Source organism: Neolamprologus multifasciatus, chromosome 6, assembly GCF_963576455.1.
Source record: "Neolamprologus multifasciatus chromosome 6, fNeoMul1.2, whole genome shotgun sequence".
Lineage (NCBI taxonomy): Eukaryota > Metazoa > Chordata > Actinopteri > Cichliformes > Cichlidae > Neolamprologus > Neolamprologus multifasciatus.
In genome coordinates this window covers 12,030,537-12,048,542 of record NC_140444.1, presented here as the reverse complement: position 1 = coordinate 12,048,542, position 18,006 = coordinate 12,030,537, and the positions used below count along the sequence as shown (strand labels likewise).

Below are 18,006 nucleotides of genomic sequence, written 5' to 3'. Positions count from 1 at the left end.
TCACTTCCGTCCTTCCTCTCGGCGCTCTCAAGAAACCTAGCAGCCTCCAGCAAAACTTGTACATTTTTCAGAAAAGTGTTGATCTGCTCCATGTGGGAGTCTTTGGAGTTGAAGACGTCATTGAAAGGACAACTAGACATCTCGAAATCTTGCTGATCCAAGAGAGACGCATCGGAATCAAAAAAGAACTCCTCACTCTTCAAACTTCTTCTTTGCCTCTCACTTTTGGCCATTTCCCCCCCTTCTTAGTTTCCGAGCTTTCTGGCGACGGGCTGAGCGCAATTCGCAGTATGGCAGCTTCTGGGGGACGCTGCTCTTGTCAGATGGTGTCTCTTTTCTTTCTTTCTTTTCTTTTTTTTATGAATGCAGGGTGTTTAATGTGGAGCAGTGGCCAATGTCAGTAGATGATGGTGCATGGGAAAACAGGGAGCCCGGCCCCTTAGAGTCTAAGGATTCCGCATGGTCCCTGTGCCCGCCCTTGAAGAGAATACAGAATCGTGCATGCATGGATACTATACCAATGAATCATATTTACATGTTAACATTACATAAGAGTTTCATAATTCTGTTTTACATGGCATCACATTAAACAAAAAGAAGTAAAACTTGAGTTTAAACAGCAGTGGCAGGTGTGGGACTAACAGCTTTTATTGTATTCTACTGCTGTTTACAGAAGTCAATCTATGAGAAAGGCATTTAAAACTTGATTTGAAGGTAAAAATAGTTTTTGTTGTTTTAATTTGTTACAAAGAAGTAGGAAATTATTATTTTCTTCACTGAAATGATTATTTCAGAGGGCCCGGTGGCGCCAGTGTCCGGCAGCCTCGCCTCTGTCAGTGTGCCCCAGGGTGGCTGTGGCTACAATGTAGCTTGCCATCACCAGTGTGTGAATGGGTGGATGACTGGATATGTAAAGCGCTTTGGGGTCCTTAGGGACTAGTAAGGCGCTGTATAAATACAGGCCATTTACCATTTACCATTTCACTGACCACGCTATTTGAGCAAATAAAAAGGTTAAAAAAAATAAAATAAACAAGGCTCTGTGCGTGTTTATCATGCCTATACTGTTTTCTCACCAGCATTTTTTCCAGATCTTTATGCCATAGTATACTTCAACTGAACCTCCCAATGAAATTTACCATCTGTAAATCCAAACAAAGATCAGTACTGGAGATTACTGGGCTACAAACATGTCTAGTCATGTTCCTGGGTCAATGGCCTAGGATTTCAGAACTCAGACTTTTTATTAAATATGTTATTATTTATTCCTTTGTATGCTTGTTTCTTTTATAATCAATCTGTTGTTTAGCTGCAGTTGCTTTTTGTAGTTGAGTTTAGTTAATTTAGTTGTATCTCCAGGTTTATTTCCTCTTATTCATTAGTCTCTATGGTGTCTTAGCTCTAGGTGTCAATTGTTTCAGTGTTTTCTTGTATTTTGCCTCTTCTGTTCCCATTAGGTTTTGGGTCTTGATTACAGTTTGTTTTCTATAAGCTCTTGTTTTCCCTTTTATATCAAGTTTTCTATATTCTTTTCAGTAACTCACTTCCTGTTTTACTTTGACAGTAAACTAGCTTTTATATCCTGGTCTTGTTTTAATTAGCTTCAGCTGTGTCCCCACACCCTCCCATGTCCACGTTTCTTGATTACCTCATGTGTATTTAAGGCTTCAGTTTGACTCAGTTCTTTGTTGCATCATACTGTTTACTTGCTCAGTTTCCTTAGCATATTCCCTGTGTGGCTATTGTAGTCATTCTTGAAATCTGTAGTGATCTGTGCCTTTTGTTCTTACAATTTTGCTTCTAAAGTTTGCATTTGGGTCCCTCACTGCATATGTTTGCAGCATTGTAGACCTGCAAGAAGACAAGCCTAAGAGGAATTTACTATAAAAACACACACAAATTCCCAAATCTGAGCTTTAAAGAGAGGTGAGAAAGAGGAGCTTGAAGAACTGTGTTAGTATAACACTGATCCCACTGAAATGACAGAAAGGGTAACTGAGAGATAAGTTCTTAGCCTTGATCTTGTGCCATTTTCAGTAGACCTTTAGTTAAGATGTTTTTATACTGCCGCAGAGTCCATTTTGAACTAGAACATGTCGAGGCAGAAGCCTGTATGAAGCCCCGATACACCCCCTCACTTTGCCACTTCAAAGAGCCAGCAGCAGCTCGTGATCGTTTGATGTAAAGTTCACAGAAGCAGAAACTTTAAAGTCCGACACAAGGGGGAATCTCTGAAGGTCCCTCCTTCCCCTGCCCCACCACCTCTTTACCCTCTGTGAGGGGTAGCTATGGACGAAGGAAAGCATTTGAGAGGGATCCCGACTGGACTTTGAAAGGTGCCAGCACATGACAAAATGCGTGGATTTTCAAAAGGGCTTGGCAAAACCTCTTTGGGATTTCAGGACAGACTTGAACATTATAGGTTACTGGGCCTACTTTTGTAGGCTCTGCTTTTCATGCTGTCTTTGCTTCCTGAAGTGCATAGCTCCAGGGCAACTTTTTTGTCAGTGAGCAAAGTGTTTATATAGCAATAGACATGAAAAGTATAGCATGAAAAGCTCTAGACGCAATAATAATATTTTCCTCCTCCATTCAGGTCACGTGCACTAGGGAGGGATAAGAGCTGCAAAGCAGAAGGGAGTCATGTGTCCCAGCAGGAAACACTGGTAACAGTGAGAAGGTACAGACTGAAAGAGACTATTGCTTAGGGGTACGTATGTCCTGTGACATACTGTTTGAAGCTCCCCGCACACAGACACTCAAACCACTCATTTTCTGGCTATTATTCTGATTAAAGGCTACCCCGTGATCTTTACTTTAAAGGTAAAACCTATGACCAAACAAGACGTAGTGAACTATAAACATCAAGAGAAGAGACAGGAACAGAGGTCAGGCATTTTCAAGGAGACACGCTCATTTTTACGAGCCTAAGGAACAAACCACAGCTCATAAATTAGGGGCATTAGGAGAGGCAAGGGACTGTGATAGGAAGTTACTAGTTTCATATAATAGAGATAAAGTTACTAAGAAAAAATATGTAATTAAATTACAGTTACTTAGTTACATAGAACCCCCCCCCCCCCCCCCCCCCCCCGAGAAAGCATTTAAAGATAGGGCATTATCTCATCATTGGTATTGTCTTTCTCCTATTTTAGGGTCGTTATCTTACAAGCTAAAGATATATATATAGCTACATATATATAAACAAAGTTAAATGGAAAAAACAGAATTGTCAAAATGTTAGTGATTACAAAATGATAAGATGCCAATATATTCCGCATGGTAAAAAGCTTATTGAATAAAATACTCATTTTGTTGCTTTCCACTTGAATGTGAACTGCCTCTGCCAGTCAAGCGTGCATTTCTCCAAGCAACATGAGTCTGCCGTGGCCTGCGACCGGCCAGAGCAGGTGGGTGGGCATGTCGGTGTAAAGAACGTCTTTCAGTACGAGACATTCAATAGTATCTTCCTCCTCAGAACAGAAAAGTGCTCTGAAATGACTCTACGGTGCATAGCTTGTTTACCAGGTGTGCGAAAATGCTGTTAAATCTGTAACCTTTAGAAGATACCTCTGCTCCATCGCCTAGTTTAAAACATCTGCTAGTATAGGAATGCAAATTAACTGAAATATACTAAGTTAGACAACTCAATACTGGAGCAATTATTCTTTTTTTTTTTTCATCTTTCACAGAATGACAAAATAACACATTTACACATTTTAAAAGTAACACTGGAAAGAGGCTGAGACAGGAAGAGAACATTCTGGCAATGTGCCCAAGGATCAAAACAACTTCTTCAGTGTCTCCTTTGGGTTTTTTTTCCCTATCCCACCATCGCCATACACTGATGAGACAGCAGCATGAGATAGTGCGGTATCCCGACCTTTGCTTCAATGACAGAATGCTATCACTGTAACAGATTGATGAAGCCAGCAATATTACATATTCGAGGTCTTAAAAGGCCTTAAGATGGCAAATTCAGGGAGCATGTTAGCATGCTGACGTTAGCATTAAAAGCTTAAAGTGCCACTGTGAGCCTCAAAGAGCTGCTAGCTAAGTTTTACCTGAGAAATTACTTATGAAGAAGTGTGAACTGCTGACTTTAGTTGGTTCAATGATTCAGGACTAGCATTCTGAATTTAAATGTAGAGGAGCTACAGTGATATGACGATGATGATAAAGTAAAGGCAATAATGCAATGATGACAATCCATGATTAAAATTTATGACAAGTAACTACGTTTTCAGAGGATGTGAAAACACTTTGAGGCATATTGAACACTGACGTAATCCCGTTTCGCCTTGGGACAGATTTCAGAGTTTGATTTTGCAGCAGTCATTAGGCCTCATCTCCGAATCAACGTCATCCGCAGAGTCTCGGTGGACTGAAGTGATATTAGAACACGACCGAATGAAACTCTCAAATCTTTCAAACGCACAACACAAGGAAGCTAAATGCATTGCCACAATAAAGATACACCATAATGGTCTCTCTCACCCCTTATTGCTCCCATGAAAACTCACTGACATTTTCATAAATGTCACCAATTTACATCATTATCGGAGGACCACTTCTGCTAGTGGTGTTCATGGGTAATTATACAACATCCACTATGTGCACCTCCGCACTCAGGAAGGAAGAGTTGGTGGAGAAGAGGGAAAAAACCAACATAGAGTAATATAAGGAGGAAGAAAATTGTTAAAATGATAATGTGAGAGTGGAGAGAATATAAACAAAGCTCCTCACAATGAACATGCACGACCCGCCTGAGTAACACTTTTGTTCTAGCGTTGGGGCTGAGAGATTTAAAGAGTGGCTATTCATACTGCTGACCTTTTTACAGCTTTGTGTTCTTGTCTGGTTAGTTTTCCAAAACACCAGAAGCACCCTTTTGCTTCCCATTCACCAAAGGGAAACCATTTGACCTCAACCTATGCTGTTTCCACACGAGTAAAAGCGTAACGCAAAAGAGAACTGCTTTAGAAGACATGTCTGTGAAGGTTCTCAGAAGACACACAGTACTCGTGCATGGTTAAAATGCAGAGTGCTGTAAGAATGTCTAATGTAAAGGTACATATGAAATACTAACAATAAAAAAACATGGTATTTTCTGAGAGTGGTAGGCGACAACGTGAGTGTGAGCGGAAGTGTAACACTAATCTAAATCGGTCTTTTTTCTTTCGTTTTGGCCTGTTGCTGTGGTTAACAAGACCTCTGACAGAGCCCTTCATTCTTAACCTTTGTGTCTCCTCTTCATCAGCCACAATAGGTGTTTGTTCTCCGTGGGAGGTCAAGCCTGATCACACAAACACTAAATACATGTCGTGCCTTGCTGTCTTTTCCCCCTTCAGAGATCAATTACTGTAATTTATGGGCTCCACGTGAAACAGCTATGGTAGATCTTTACAATAACGCGCGCACACACAAGTCAGCCAATCCCGGGCTGAATTGTCGTAGTTACATAACAAATAGCTATCTCTGTGCTTCAGTTACATCTATTTACAAAACTCACTGTGCAAACAGAAAGCCAGCTAGCACAGGTGCCCATTTATAATTGCTGCCTGCACAAAACATCGTCCATCAGATAGAGCAAGTGCTTGTTCAAGGAAAATGATTGGGTGTGGGTGACAAAGCATTTTTTTTCCCTCAGGAGCTTCTTCTACTGACCTCATGTTGACACTGCAGGCTACTGTCAGAGAGCTTATTTACCAAAGGGCCACAAGCCGTGGGGTTCTCTGCTTTGTCAGGGATTTCTAGCCAAGATACTATAGTCTTCCATCAAGATTGCAGTCAGGCCTTTCCTTTGTTTTGCTCAAACCATACAGCCACTGGGGGAAAGCTTCCTGGGTATAATCTCCATTTCAGGATATTTTCAGCCTTTCCTTGTGATACAGTATCAAAACAACACATTATACAGCCCCACCCTAACCTCTTCCTCAAATCAGCAATGCTGATGCAGCTACTACTACACCTCTCAGTCTCAATTCTCACTTCCTGTCTCAACACTCGTCCCTGGGCACATTTTCACCACATCTTAAAATGCCACTCCTAGAACACACCTGCAGCATTAACAGCACCTATTCCCTCGCAAATATGCTGATGAACTGACAACTGGAAGGTAAACCTAACAGACGACAGACTAGTGTCTCCCCTCTCAGGGACAATTGCCCTTTACCTCCTGATGACCATTGTTCGCCTCCGTTCCCAGGCACTGACAACCGGTGACAATAGCCACAGCAGGAAAGTCAGGAAAGTGGAAAGCAAGTGCCCACATGAGAAAATGCATACAAGAAAACAAGCTTACGCATACATCCAAAGATGCATTGTTGCACATTTTACAGGCAGCATAACAAGAGAGTGAAACAAACAAACTCGGCTGCACAAAGAACTGAAACAAAGGGCAAAAACACGCAAAGATGAGGAAGCAACGAAAAACACTGCACAGACATGAATTCAAGCGATGGGAGGGGTGAGATACACAGAATGGCATAGACACTGTTACAAACCGTCCTGTGCAACGCCCTATAAAGTATAGCAGAGAGAAGTCTGATGGTAAATGCTCATTAAGAGTTTAAGGGAATCCCATAAAACCTGCACAGAGAGTACATACACATGCTCACAGATCTTTTTACCCAGTTAAGTAGAAAGATAGACAAAGAGGCAGCGAGGGAGGAAAGACACACTTCCAACATGTTCATTCTCTGCTGTCACTGAGAACAGGAATGAAGACCAGTGAGAAAATACTTCACATGCTAAGCTGTCATTTATCCACAGGAGCCTCAGACTGCTGTCTCTGCGACTCCACTGGAGGTGCAGCATCGTACGCCCCTGAAGATATTAAAACAACCTTCCCTATAGCCACCCGCCTTTACAGTGCTTCTCTGATGTGGGATGTTGCCAAATTATCCAGGGGGACCTTGGGGCAGTGTGTCTCCTCTGCAAATTAGAGAGTAGAGACAGCTAAGGAAGATCAGAAAAAGAGGGTGTGCGCGGGACAGAGAGAGAATGAGAAAGAGACTGCGGAATCAAAGAGCTAATGACTTGCATAGGAGGGGGGACATAATGGGACTCGAGCAAAACAAGTCGATGGAAAAACAGGACGAGAAACAGGAAGAGACATGACCTCATCCTATGTTCCTTGTTTAGCCTGATTATACTAGTAAATGGCAAAATAGCATTAATTTGTGCTTTCCAGCAGGTGCTACTGGAATCTTAGTAGTGATGACTCCCTCCTGGTCACTTCCTAGAAACCATCCGTGGGTTTCTAGGGACTGCCAACTACATTCTGTTTCTTTTGTGTTATATAAAGTTAACGCAGAAAAAACGATTTTTTTTCTTCCACTTTTGTTCAAATTTAAACAATCATAAAAATTCTGTTTATTCCAGAAATAAGTGTTTAAATTGATAATTATACTTTTACTGACGATGCAAAGCCCACTCTTTGTGTATTGGTTTATTCGTTTCTTTATATGTTACTCAAACAGTAGGTTGATTACAGCTTCTTTGTCACAGTGGTAACCAGTGACTTCTCACCCACATTATCCTTTAAATACAGAATTTTCCTTTCCAGTGATGAAGATATTATGGCATAAATATCAGGCACAGACAATACATGTATTACTCTCCTCCCATCATACATCAAACACATCCTCCAACTTTGGCGATTTATTTAAGCTCCAAAATGTTCTTATGTCTCCTTCTGAGATCCACCTGTTGGCTCAGGGGGGATGTTTTCCTCAAAACTCCCTAATCTGTAATTGGGTCATGTATTATGACGTGTTTTTTGTTACCGTTTCTTTATCAATGTGTAATTGAAAAAGCGTTTTTGTTGCATATGGCAAGTAAATGATCATCCACGAAAAACATTTTAGCGTTGTTGATTATCTAAAATGTTGCCTGCAGATTATGTCAAGCAGAAACCTTTATCCCGGTTGTTGTTTTAAGTCATTAGTTTATATATTAAAACACTACGAACGCCACACGCATTGTCTAATTCCTCCAAAACAGGAGGAGCAGTTAACACCATTGCTCTCATCTTTCCTGCAGCTGTAGATGAGTGACCTCAGATCCCTGGAGAAACCAGACGATGGCACGCACTCAAAGATGCTAAAGGAGAGGTGAGAAATGGAGCCAGAGGAGAGAAGAAAAGCAATGAGAAAACAGTGAAGGAGGCAGGGGAAGGCATGCTGTGGGAATCCCTTTTCTGTCATTTTCACACTGATTCCCTGTTGTCACTGCTCTTGTGTCCTGTCCCAGAGGAAATCCTCGATTCCTCTTCTTGCACACCCACAATTCTCATCTTCAGTTGTGTTTATTTCCCCGCCTGGTCTGCTAAATGCATCTTTCTTTTGGGTTGAATACCTGTGGTAATTTCGTCTGAATTCATATCTGGCATTCTCAGGTTCTGTGTCAGACGAGCCAGCTTCATTTATTGAGCACATTTCCAACAGGGAAGCTGAAGAGATATAAGCATATCCAATGTAGGGGTGAGAAGAAAAAGAAAAAAGGGTTGACATTGATTATTACATGTGTAGGCTAAATCTGACCTTTCTGTTTATAAAATCCATCTCACGTTTACTGATCAGATGAGCTGTCCATGCTTGAACAAGTGACTGGTCTGATAGCATCAACACAGCATATCTTCTCTTCACATACTTACCCTTATTTTTCGTTTTTTGTGTTTTCCTTTCTTTTCTTCGTACTTCTCCACCTTCCTCCCCCCGGGGTCTGTCTGTGAACCTCCTCCACTCCCTCCCCTCTCGTCTGTTTTTTGAGGCTGTTGGAGGGTAGGGAGGGGGGTGCAGTCTGGCTGGGTGTGCTGCCTGCGAGAGGAGCAGTAACCTTACTTTGGGTCTTTGCTGATTTCATTATTTTCATTATTGGGAGACTTCCACCATGGCAATCCCATTAGGATAAGACGGAGCCCAGCAGGAGAGGGCACGCTGCCTGGGGGTGTCAGTCTGTGTGTGTGTGTGTGTGTGTGTGTGTGTGTGTGTGTGTGTGTGTGTGTGTGTGTGTGTGTGTGTGTGTGTGTCCCACAGGATAAAACACAGCACTTAAGCATGGCTGTATTTAGCCAAATTGCCAGGGGTTTAAAATGGTAAATGTTTTCGTTTTGAAATTTGTCAGTTCAGTTGCTTCATATAAAAGATAAACTGCTTTTGTTATTCTTTCAAATTAGCTACACAAATATGTAATAACTTAGGATTTGAATTACTGAGTTCAGTCAGACATGGTGAAGCCCAAAGTTAGCAGGCAATTTTCAGTGAGTTGACATAAATGAGCATCACTATATTTACTGTCATTTTGTTATACTGTCAGCTCACAAACAGTTAAATGATGTTTTCAAACTGAACTGGCCAAGTAAGGCTGGAACTATAAAAGTGATGCAGACAGTTTGCATGAATTTGCTATGCAGTTCTATATGAATTAATTAAAAGCAAGAGTTGCCTCAAGGTGCTTTATATTGCAAGGTAAAAATCCTATAATATCAGAGAGCAACCAGATGATTTTCTATGACCAAGCACTTGGTGACATTGGGAAGGAGAAACTCCCCATTAATAGGAAGAAACTTCCACCAGAACCAGCTGCTGCGCGGAGAAAGAAAAGAGAAAAAAGGAGAGCAAAGGGAGATAGGACAAAGTACAGGCTATAGTTAAGAAAAGATGCAATTCACTGAATTGCAGTAATGCCGTATAAACGCCTCAGCTGGGGAATGAAGAGGTGAGTGGAAAAGAAGTGCTTATTAGTCTATTGCAGTGTAAACTGAGGCCTGATTTAGAATTCTTTGTAGATCTTCGCAGAGCCTATAATGTAACCTGTGCTGACATTTATGCTTTTCTGGTTTATTACGTATTAATTACCATGTCATCCAGTGTCAGTGTTTTATATGCAGTACCAGCTGACAGAAAAAAAATTGCTGGGACCTTTTTCCTTATTGGTCTATATCCAGACAGGAGAGGGACCTGATAGACAAAGGCTCTGCCTCCTACTCCGCTTTTACACACTACACCACAAGTCAGCCTGTAAGCAAAGCCCTCTGTTGGGATGATGCTATCATTGAATTCTGTTCACATGAAATAATCCATAAAAATACACCTATATTTATATATATCTGCATATACTATGCTATATATATATACTAGTTCATCATCATTCTATGTTCTGTCATTTCATGGTAAAAGCTAATTATATATATAGTTTTTAAATTTCATTTATTTATTATATTTTTTTCAGTCTGTTCAATTCAATTCAATTCAATTCAATTCAATTTTATTTATATAGCGCCAAATCACAACAAATGTCGCCTCAAGGCGCTTCGCTGTTCATTATGCCTTTTTTGTGCCCTAATATACATACGACATACATAAATTCATCAGATTTAATCTTGTGTTTTCTCTGCACTTGACTTATTTGTATGTAAACAAATCTGTGAAACAATTCTATGCAGAAGTCCGATACAGGGATACAGAGCCAAAGCATTTTTAGTTGCTGGAACATCTCTCAATAAAATCCAGTATTTGATTCTGAAAGATGACACATAAAGGTACCAAGTGAGAGCTCGTACAACTCCAGTGATTTTGTCACGCAGCATTCTTATGTAAATCACAGAGATACACAGACTTGCACATTCAAAAAATGTGTTACTGGCATCCTATAGATTGCACTTCCTACTATTATTGTGCATTTAAATGGAATGGAAGAACAAGGAAGCAAAATACTGCTGAAATGTTCAGCCATCTCTTTTGTTCCCTTGCCTTTTTACTAAGCCGTTCATATTTCAGACTTGTTTTACAAATCCATCAATCATCTGGGCATGAACTGGAGGGGGACAACAGGGGTTTTAGTTCAATGATTAGATAAAACTCTCAGTCTGTTCAATATGATGCCTAAAGAAACACTAATCAGAGTTTTCTCTTCAGTGCAAAGCAATACTTTTTGTTTTGCTTTTTCTTTAGCGGATGACTGAATTACTCCTGGCTGGCGCAGTAGCTGAGGTGTAGCTCAGTGTTTTTAATACTTCTGTGAAAACTGCAGACACTTGGCTACAATCTCTGTAAGAAGCAGTGCTTCCATCTCTATCTCTAAGTCTAAATGAGGCCCTTAAGAACCATAAGATGTCAGAAAACAACACACATACTTATATGGCTTAAGGAATGGTCTGAATACATGTGACCAAGTGTAAGGCTAACGCAATGAACACAGTGAACTTTCACCTGGAGTAACACCAAAAGGTGAGGACTACGATTTTCCTGCCATGTCTCAGATGCCTACAGTCAGGAGGAGTCCTCCAAAACTCTCCAGTACTACTCCACTTCTACAACAATTATTTTTTAGGGCTCAATGGCTGCAGTTAACTTGCTGCATCAGTAAAAGACCTCTGATAATGATCAATCCATATTATATACAGTAGCACTGTATCTGGACTGAAACCGCTTTATTCTATTGCTTTGATTATTAATTCCTGTTTATAAATATAATTAATGGTAGAAATCCATTTGATCATGTGCCTTATTGTCCAATTAGTTTCAAAAACAGTGTGCATGTTTGAATAACCTACAGCTAGGTCTGCAAACATTTGGATAATGACACAAGATTTGCAGTTTTTTTCACAGAACATTACAACAGTGAGCAGCCATTTTTACATGCCCATGCTCTGCCTGGCCTTTACTGCAGTCACTTCCCATTGTTGCAAGTTTACGGCTCTCTCTTTCTGCATTATTTTGTCTTTTCTAAGTGAAGACATGCTCTACTGGGTTGAAATAGGATGACTGACTTGACCATGGACCCATTTCTTTGCCTTAAGAAACTTTGGGGTTTCACAGCGGTTACAAAAACTTGGTGTCCAAATACTTATGAACCTAACTGTAAAATCTATATAATGTAGAAATGAATAACTGTACTCCATAGTACTGTATAGATTTCAAAGGAGTGTGGTGAGTTGGATCTGCTGATGCATAAGATTTCTTACTACATTGTAAATTAAAACGCTGACTTCACAAATCCTATTGGGATTATTTAACAGTTGTTACCAGGCGTCTAAAAACAACTGATTACAGTCTGTGGCTCTTACAGTTTTTTAGCTTGATGTGCAAAAAAAACCCGAATTATTCTTCAAGTAGTTTGTATAATCTTACAAAATCTGGTCACACAATGCACTAATCTCAAAACAGGATCACTGGGACTTTACAGCTAGATAAAATGTTGCAAGTCTTGGTTAGATTAGTTGTAATGGCCTTTGGCACAAACAGACCCTTGAACGCATGACTGCAGCTTCCAAATTCTAAAATAAGTCTAACATTTCAGTGTCACTGTGAGTAAAATACATGACCTTCTTGCCATAAATTCGGTGTTAAACGAAACCTGGATCACGCAGGTTATCAGAGATGTATTTACCATTATTGCTGTGTCACTCCAGCCTGAGAAAACCTACGATTGCATGGACTTGAAAACAAGCTGATGAAAGAGGAGTAATGCAGTTGGACGTAAGACTGCAACATGCTTTTTGTTGTGTTTTTGGTAACCATAGAGATTGGGATCATGTGTCACTACTAACCACAGTCATCAATCCTCATGAGGTTTTTTTTTCATTCCCGTAGGGTTAGGTAATGTGTTTAACTGATACTTAATTTTGCCCAGCAAGACCTGAAATCAAAAAGCTTTTATAGATGTTCCAAATCATTTGATTGATATACTAACACATTTTAATTTTATACTTAGAATTGAAACTCAGAAATGAAAGTGACCTATGTATTATTGCTCGCACCTCAGTCTGAGTATCACTTTAGAAAAAAGGCTAAATTTGATTAAAACAAAAAAACAAACAAAAAAAAAACTTGCCTTCAAAAAGTTGGAACCACTCATGTTTAGAGAGTATTTTAGAGTCTTTTTGCTCCCTGTTTTGGTTTAATGTCTCAGAAAAAATGTTTGAAAACTTTTAGCTGGGTGACAACATCTATTTAGTCTTTGCTTTTTCACTTGGTAGCAACAGATGTTTTGTTACCTCATAGGTACCTGTATACTGATAGGCCTTCAAATTAGCAGGGAAAGCTACATTAAGGACAAATGCCAACTTACATGCTGTTGTCTGTTTACATTTTTTTCAGTACTTGGCACTGCTTTACATGTTTGATTGTACTGATTGGTTGAACTGAGAAGTTAAAGGCTAATTCACATTTTCACATTTGTCCTGCAGTGCCAGACTGTATTATATTCACATCTGACTGAGATTCAGCCAAAATGCAAAGCACCTCTAAACATGATCATTCTGAGGTGATCGCTTTTTCACATTCCCAGTGTAATTTCCACATGACACGAACAAGGTTTTTCCTTAAGCAGATAACACATGCAGATACAGATTGCATTTTAATGCCAGATGTAAATTAAGCAGTGTATTTTGGCAAGTGCGTCATGAGGAGATACGTCATTCTTAGGTTGCAGGTTTGTTCCAACTACAACTACTAAGCAAAACTTCACTTTGCTGTGCTGCTGCTAATGACTCAGCATTGAGCATTGTGGTTTTCAAATGCATATGTTTGCGAAATAGAGTGTCAACAAGGCCATCAGGGTGCAATAGGTGTGGTTGCAAAAAGACTTTCTGTCCTACAGAAGTCTATGGGAAAACTTCCTCTTTCCTGTGTCCTGTGTAAACACTTTGCTACTGACTTCATGGTGTCAATACCGTGCAAAACATTAAGTCCATTTATACAATTTTGGTCTACATGTGAAAAAGGAAGATTATATTATATAAAAAGGGGGAAATTATTATGAGCCAATGACAATGAGCGTCCGGTTTACAAATAAGATCTACAGAGAAGAGACTGTGAAAATGCTCATCTTGAGACCTCACTTCCCAAGACAAATCAGTACCTTCAGCCATCCTTCGTGCTATAACATATGTTCTTCCACATTCTAGTTTGGCAAATCACACATTTTTTTTAAGTCTGCTAATGTTAAAGCTTCTGTACTAGCATTGAACTTCTATGATCTCGCCAAGACAAGTTTTTCACAAAACTTGGGTAAACCCCCAAAACTATCTCAATAACTCATTGGAAAACTGAAATCTGTCGCTAAAATAGTCCCCTTTCTCCCTTTGACCAGCAATGGAAATAGGGTGACCTTAGCAGTTGGTTGTTTCTGGGTAAGTAGGTCCAGGATGGGCCTCAAGCAAGGCAGAGGCCCAGCCAAACAATAGGAGCCAAAGGGAAAGAGCAGTGGAGGGGGTCCTCCAACCTCTACAGCCAAAACTAGGTCTTCCATTCACTGAGTTGTTGTCCACAGACAATGGGGCCGTATGGGGGTGAGGGAGAAGTGAGTCAGAACTTTAGGGCCATGTTTAGCTTGTTGGTGCCAGGCAAGCATATTTAAGGTGTGTGTGTTTATGTGCTGTGCTTATTTTTAAATGACAAACCCATCTACATAACAGAAACAGAGAGCACAGACAGAAAGAGGCCTTATAGATTAGCAGTCCCATTGTGGCTCCTCAGCAGTCTAAATATGTCTCCCCATTGGACATCTGCGCCTTACCAAAAGCAAACGGCTCGCCTCTATTCTTCTCCCACTCTTATAGCTTCTGAATGGTGATTTGATGTGTATTGTTCAGCTCTCTGGTCATGAACCATGCTCTGTGATATTTTACTCCCAAAGAGGTTTTAAAAAAAGTTGAATGGGCCCTTTAGTATCCCATTTCCATTGCTGATTACATGTCAGATGTCACGTTTTTTCCTCTGTTTTGCCCATTCTGCCTCTCGCTGGATATTAAAATGAATTATGGGTTAAGGTGCAGCTGTCACTATATGGAAGTTTTACTTTACTTTCTTGGTTTTGCCTTTACGTTTGATGTTTAAATTTGTGAGTCTTGATTCACTTTTCGGTGAAAATTGACTTTAATGGAAAGTTATTGCTCCACTGATTAATTCAAACATTATCTTTGAGGAGGGGTGTCTGGTCTTTTTCTCTCAAAAGTCTGGGCAGAGACAATGAGCTATGTGAACAATTTCGGCAAGTCAATCGGCAACTCCCAGGCAAACACAGCCTGCCATTGTGTGCCAGTGTGATGGGAGAAACTGCGGAGAAGAAAGAAGAGGGAAAAGTTGATATGCCATACTGTGTAACTGAGAGGAGGGACAGAGCTGAACAGAGCCAGCTGCAGAGGAAAAGAAATGACTGTTTCTAATTCTTTCTTTCTTTCTTTCTTTCTTTCTTTCTTTCTTTCTTTCTTTCTTTCTTTCTTTCTTTCTTTCTGTGAGATGGCAAAGGATGAGTAGAATTGACTGATAAACAGAAAGGGGTCGAATTGCCTCCACCTTGAAGAAAATCTTTAATTCGGCCCCTCTTTTGCGGGCTGTTCTAATTGTGGTTGTATATGTGTGTGTGAAGGGGTGTGCGGAGAAGAAATGGGTAGCTATCCCCCCTTCTTAGACAAAGGCGCAGATGGCTGGCCCTTCTCAGCTTTGGGGTGGGGTGGTGCAAGCAGACGCCCGCAATGGAGCTCCATGCCCTCCCATGGAGTTCATTTCAGTTCCCCACTGAAAGAGACGGCAGACTGGGGGGGTGGGGTTGCCTATAACAAGAAGGTTTTAGAGATCCTGACCTCACCTCCTCTTCAACACCCCAATGCCCCACTCACCACTGGCCCACTAGCCTTACCACTCAATATGTCACATAGGAAGGTGGGAGGAATGCCAAAGCACAGAGGGGGGAGAGGACCAGACTGAGCCAACCTGGCCATACCCAAAAAAAGGGTGGTTTAAGTTAAAGAGATCAGACTGTGCTCAGTTTGGTTTAACAGAGATTAGCTATCTTAATTTTGTACTGTAATGTAAAGAAGAAAATGGACAAAATGAGTATAGCATATCCACTGTCCTTATCTTCAGGAAGATGGGTAGACATGTGGGCGTGCAGTTTTACAAAGCAGGAACCTCCATGGCTTTAAAAAGGAAGCTGACCTGGAAGTGAAGATAACTGCTGTTCCTAGAGTGGCCACTTGAAGCTGGCTTCTAAAAGTAAGTCTGTAGACTTCCATATTAAAAGGGTGGCTCCTGTGTTTGGCCACGAGAAGCTTCTCCAAAGATGTCAGTCATGACATTGACCCTCTCACCGTCATCAAATCATCTGCTAAGAACCCCTGGGATTATTATTTTCTGACATCTACTATTTGGAACATTTAGTACAAGTTTTAATTTTATTTCCACCTTAATTTATTATTTTGCATGTACTCAAAACAGGGCTCCAGGGCTTGTCTCAGTCATCCTTAACCCATCTTCAGTGGGTCTGCAACATAGCAGCTAGGCAGCTAACAAAAACTAGCTTGTGCTAGCAAGCTAGCTAACCTGTTCACTAGCTTCCAGAGAAATTCAGGATCTTTTTAACAATGTTGTTAATAACAAATAAGTGCCTAATGACCAGGCTTCTGCTGACACCTGATGTGATCAGGGTCTCTTAACTGTTCCACACTCTTAATTTTAAAATCAGTCTCAAAATCTTGTTTTTGAATCCTGTTTTTGAAATCGTAATGCCTAGTCTATCACCTCAGCTGAATCTGTGGCTTGTTTTAAATGACCACAAGCTGAAAACTCATTTTTAAAGGTTAGCATTTTCTCAACTGACCACATGTTTGACTGTTTGTCTAAAGGCTTGAACATGTATTCTTATCCTTAACATGCAATTTATTCAACTGTGAAGCACTCTGTAATGTAATGCATGTTTTAAAAGATCTCTATAGTTCATTTTCCCCTTTAATAACAAATTCATGCATGCAAGTAACTGTAACTGTTGGACGGCTGGGTTATTTAAACTCTTCCATGTGCAGGTCTGGCTCCAAGATGGAGTGCTGGTTACACCAAACCAGGTGAGGTAACACAATCCATTGGTGTTTTCTTCATAGAGGTGTTGTGAATTGCACTTTATCAAGCTACTCACCCAGGACCAGTTTGCCAGTTTGTCTTGGGAGACCATACCAGGGGAAATTGCTCCTGTGATCACATAAACCCCTCCAACATGAAAAGGTGTCGGTGTTCCAAATAGAGCTACAACTGCTACTAGTGTGCCGTGAGCTATTTTGCATATCCAGCTGGGAGAATGCCCCGGTGTTTACCCGGGACACATCAGAATACATCTTTCGGTCTCTCACCTGGTTTGGAAATGCCGCTGTTGTGTCGCTGGAAGACCTGGAGGAGGTGATCGTGAATGGATGAATGGGATAGATGGGATAGATGGGAAGACTTTTTGCTACATGTTACTTAGTCAGCTTTGGGCCAAGGCATGCTTGCTGCTTTGCCAGTTTTCCATTCATTATGCACAGCTAAGCTAAGCTGGTTTTAGAGTCGACGTGAGGCATGTGGTAAGCATCTTTTCATCTAACCCTCACAAGACAGAAAATCAGAATAATCAAAATGTTGACCTATTTCTTTAAAAACTGACGCCAACCTCCAGAAGAGATAGCGTATCACAAAAATCAAGAGCTACACGGTTAGCTAAACACAGATAGTGACAAAGACAGAGATGAAGCGATAGAGAAAGAAAAAGCAGGACTATTTAAGCCAAAGTTATCATTCCCTCACTCTTATCTCACATACTTGTTTTATCTTTTGAAGGAGGTTGTTTTCATGTTTATTCACGTCACAGTCACCCACATTAACTTGACCCAAAGTAGGCTGCCTTGTTTTGTTCATTTAATCCACCTCCGACATCTTGTTCGGTTCACAGAGCTCTCCTGCGTCCACTGGGATACTGATTAACAGTGAGACCTTCCCACTCATGTTTAGGCTACACAAAAACATGTCAACATATATTGTCTACTTTCCCTAAGAGGGGTTTGATTAAGGGCAGGATTCGGTGAGGGATAATCTGCAGGTGATTATCTGTGGTAGATAGGAACGAGGAGTGGGAGGCAAATTCATAATTCCTATGTAATACACAGCACTTAGTCCCTTTGACCCAATGACCCATATCCTGCCTTGTTAAGGGGGAGCCTATATTGTGATACTGAAAGGCTTACAATGGCTT

General features: G+C 40.6%; 1 protein-coding gene across 1 annotated transcript in view; it reads right to left on the bottom strand.

The window, feature by feature from the left end:
* Positions 1 to 396, bottom strand: part of mxi1 (max interactor 1, dimerization protein) — a 31,349-nt gene extending 30,953 nt beyond the window's left edge. Inside the window, exon 1 of the mRNA XM_085163552.1 lies at positions 5 to 396. Coding sequence (XP_085019678.1) covers positions 5 to 233 — 229 coding nt within the window. The 5' untranslated portion in view covers positions 234 to 396. The remainder of the gene's footprint in view (positions 1 to 4) is intronic.
* Positions 397 to 18,006: the final 17,610 nt, after the last annotated feature.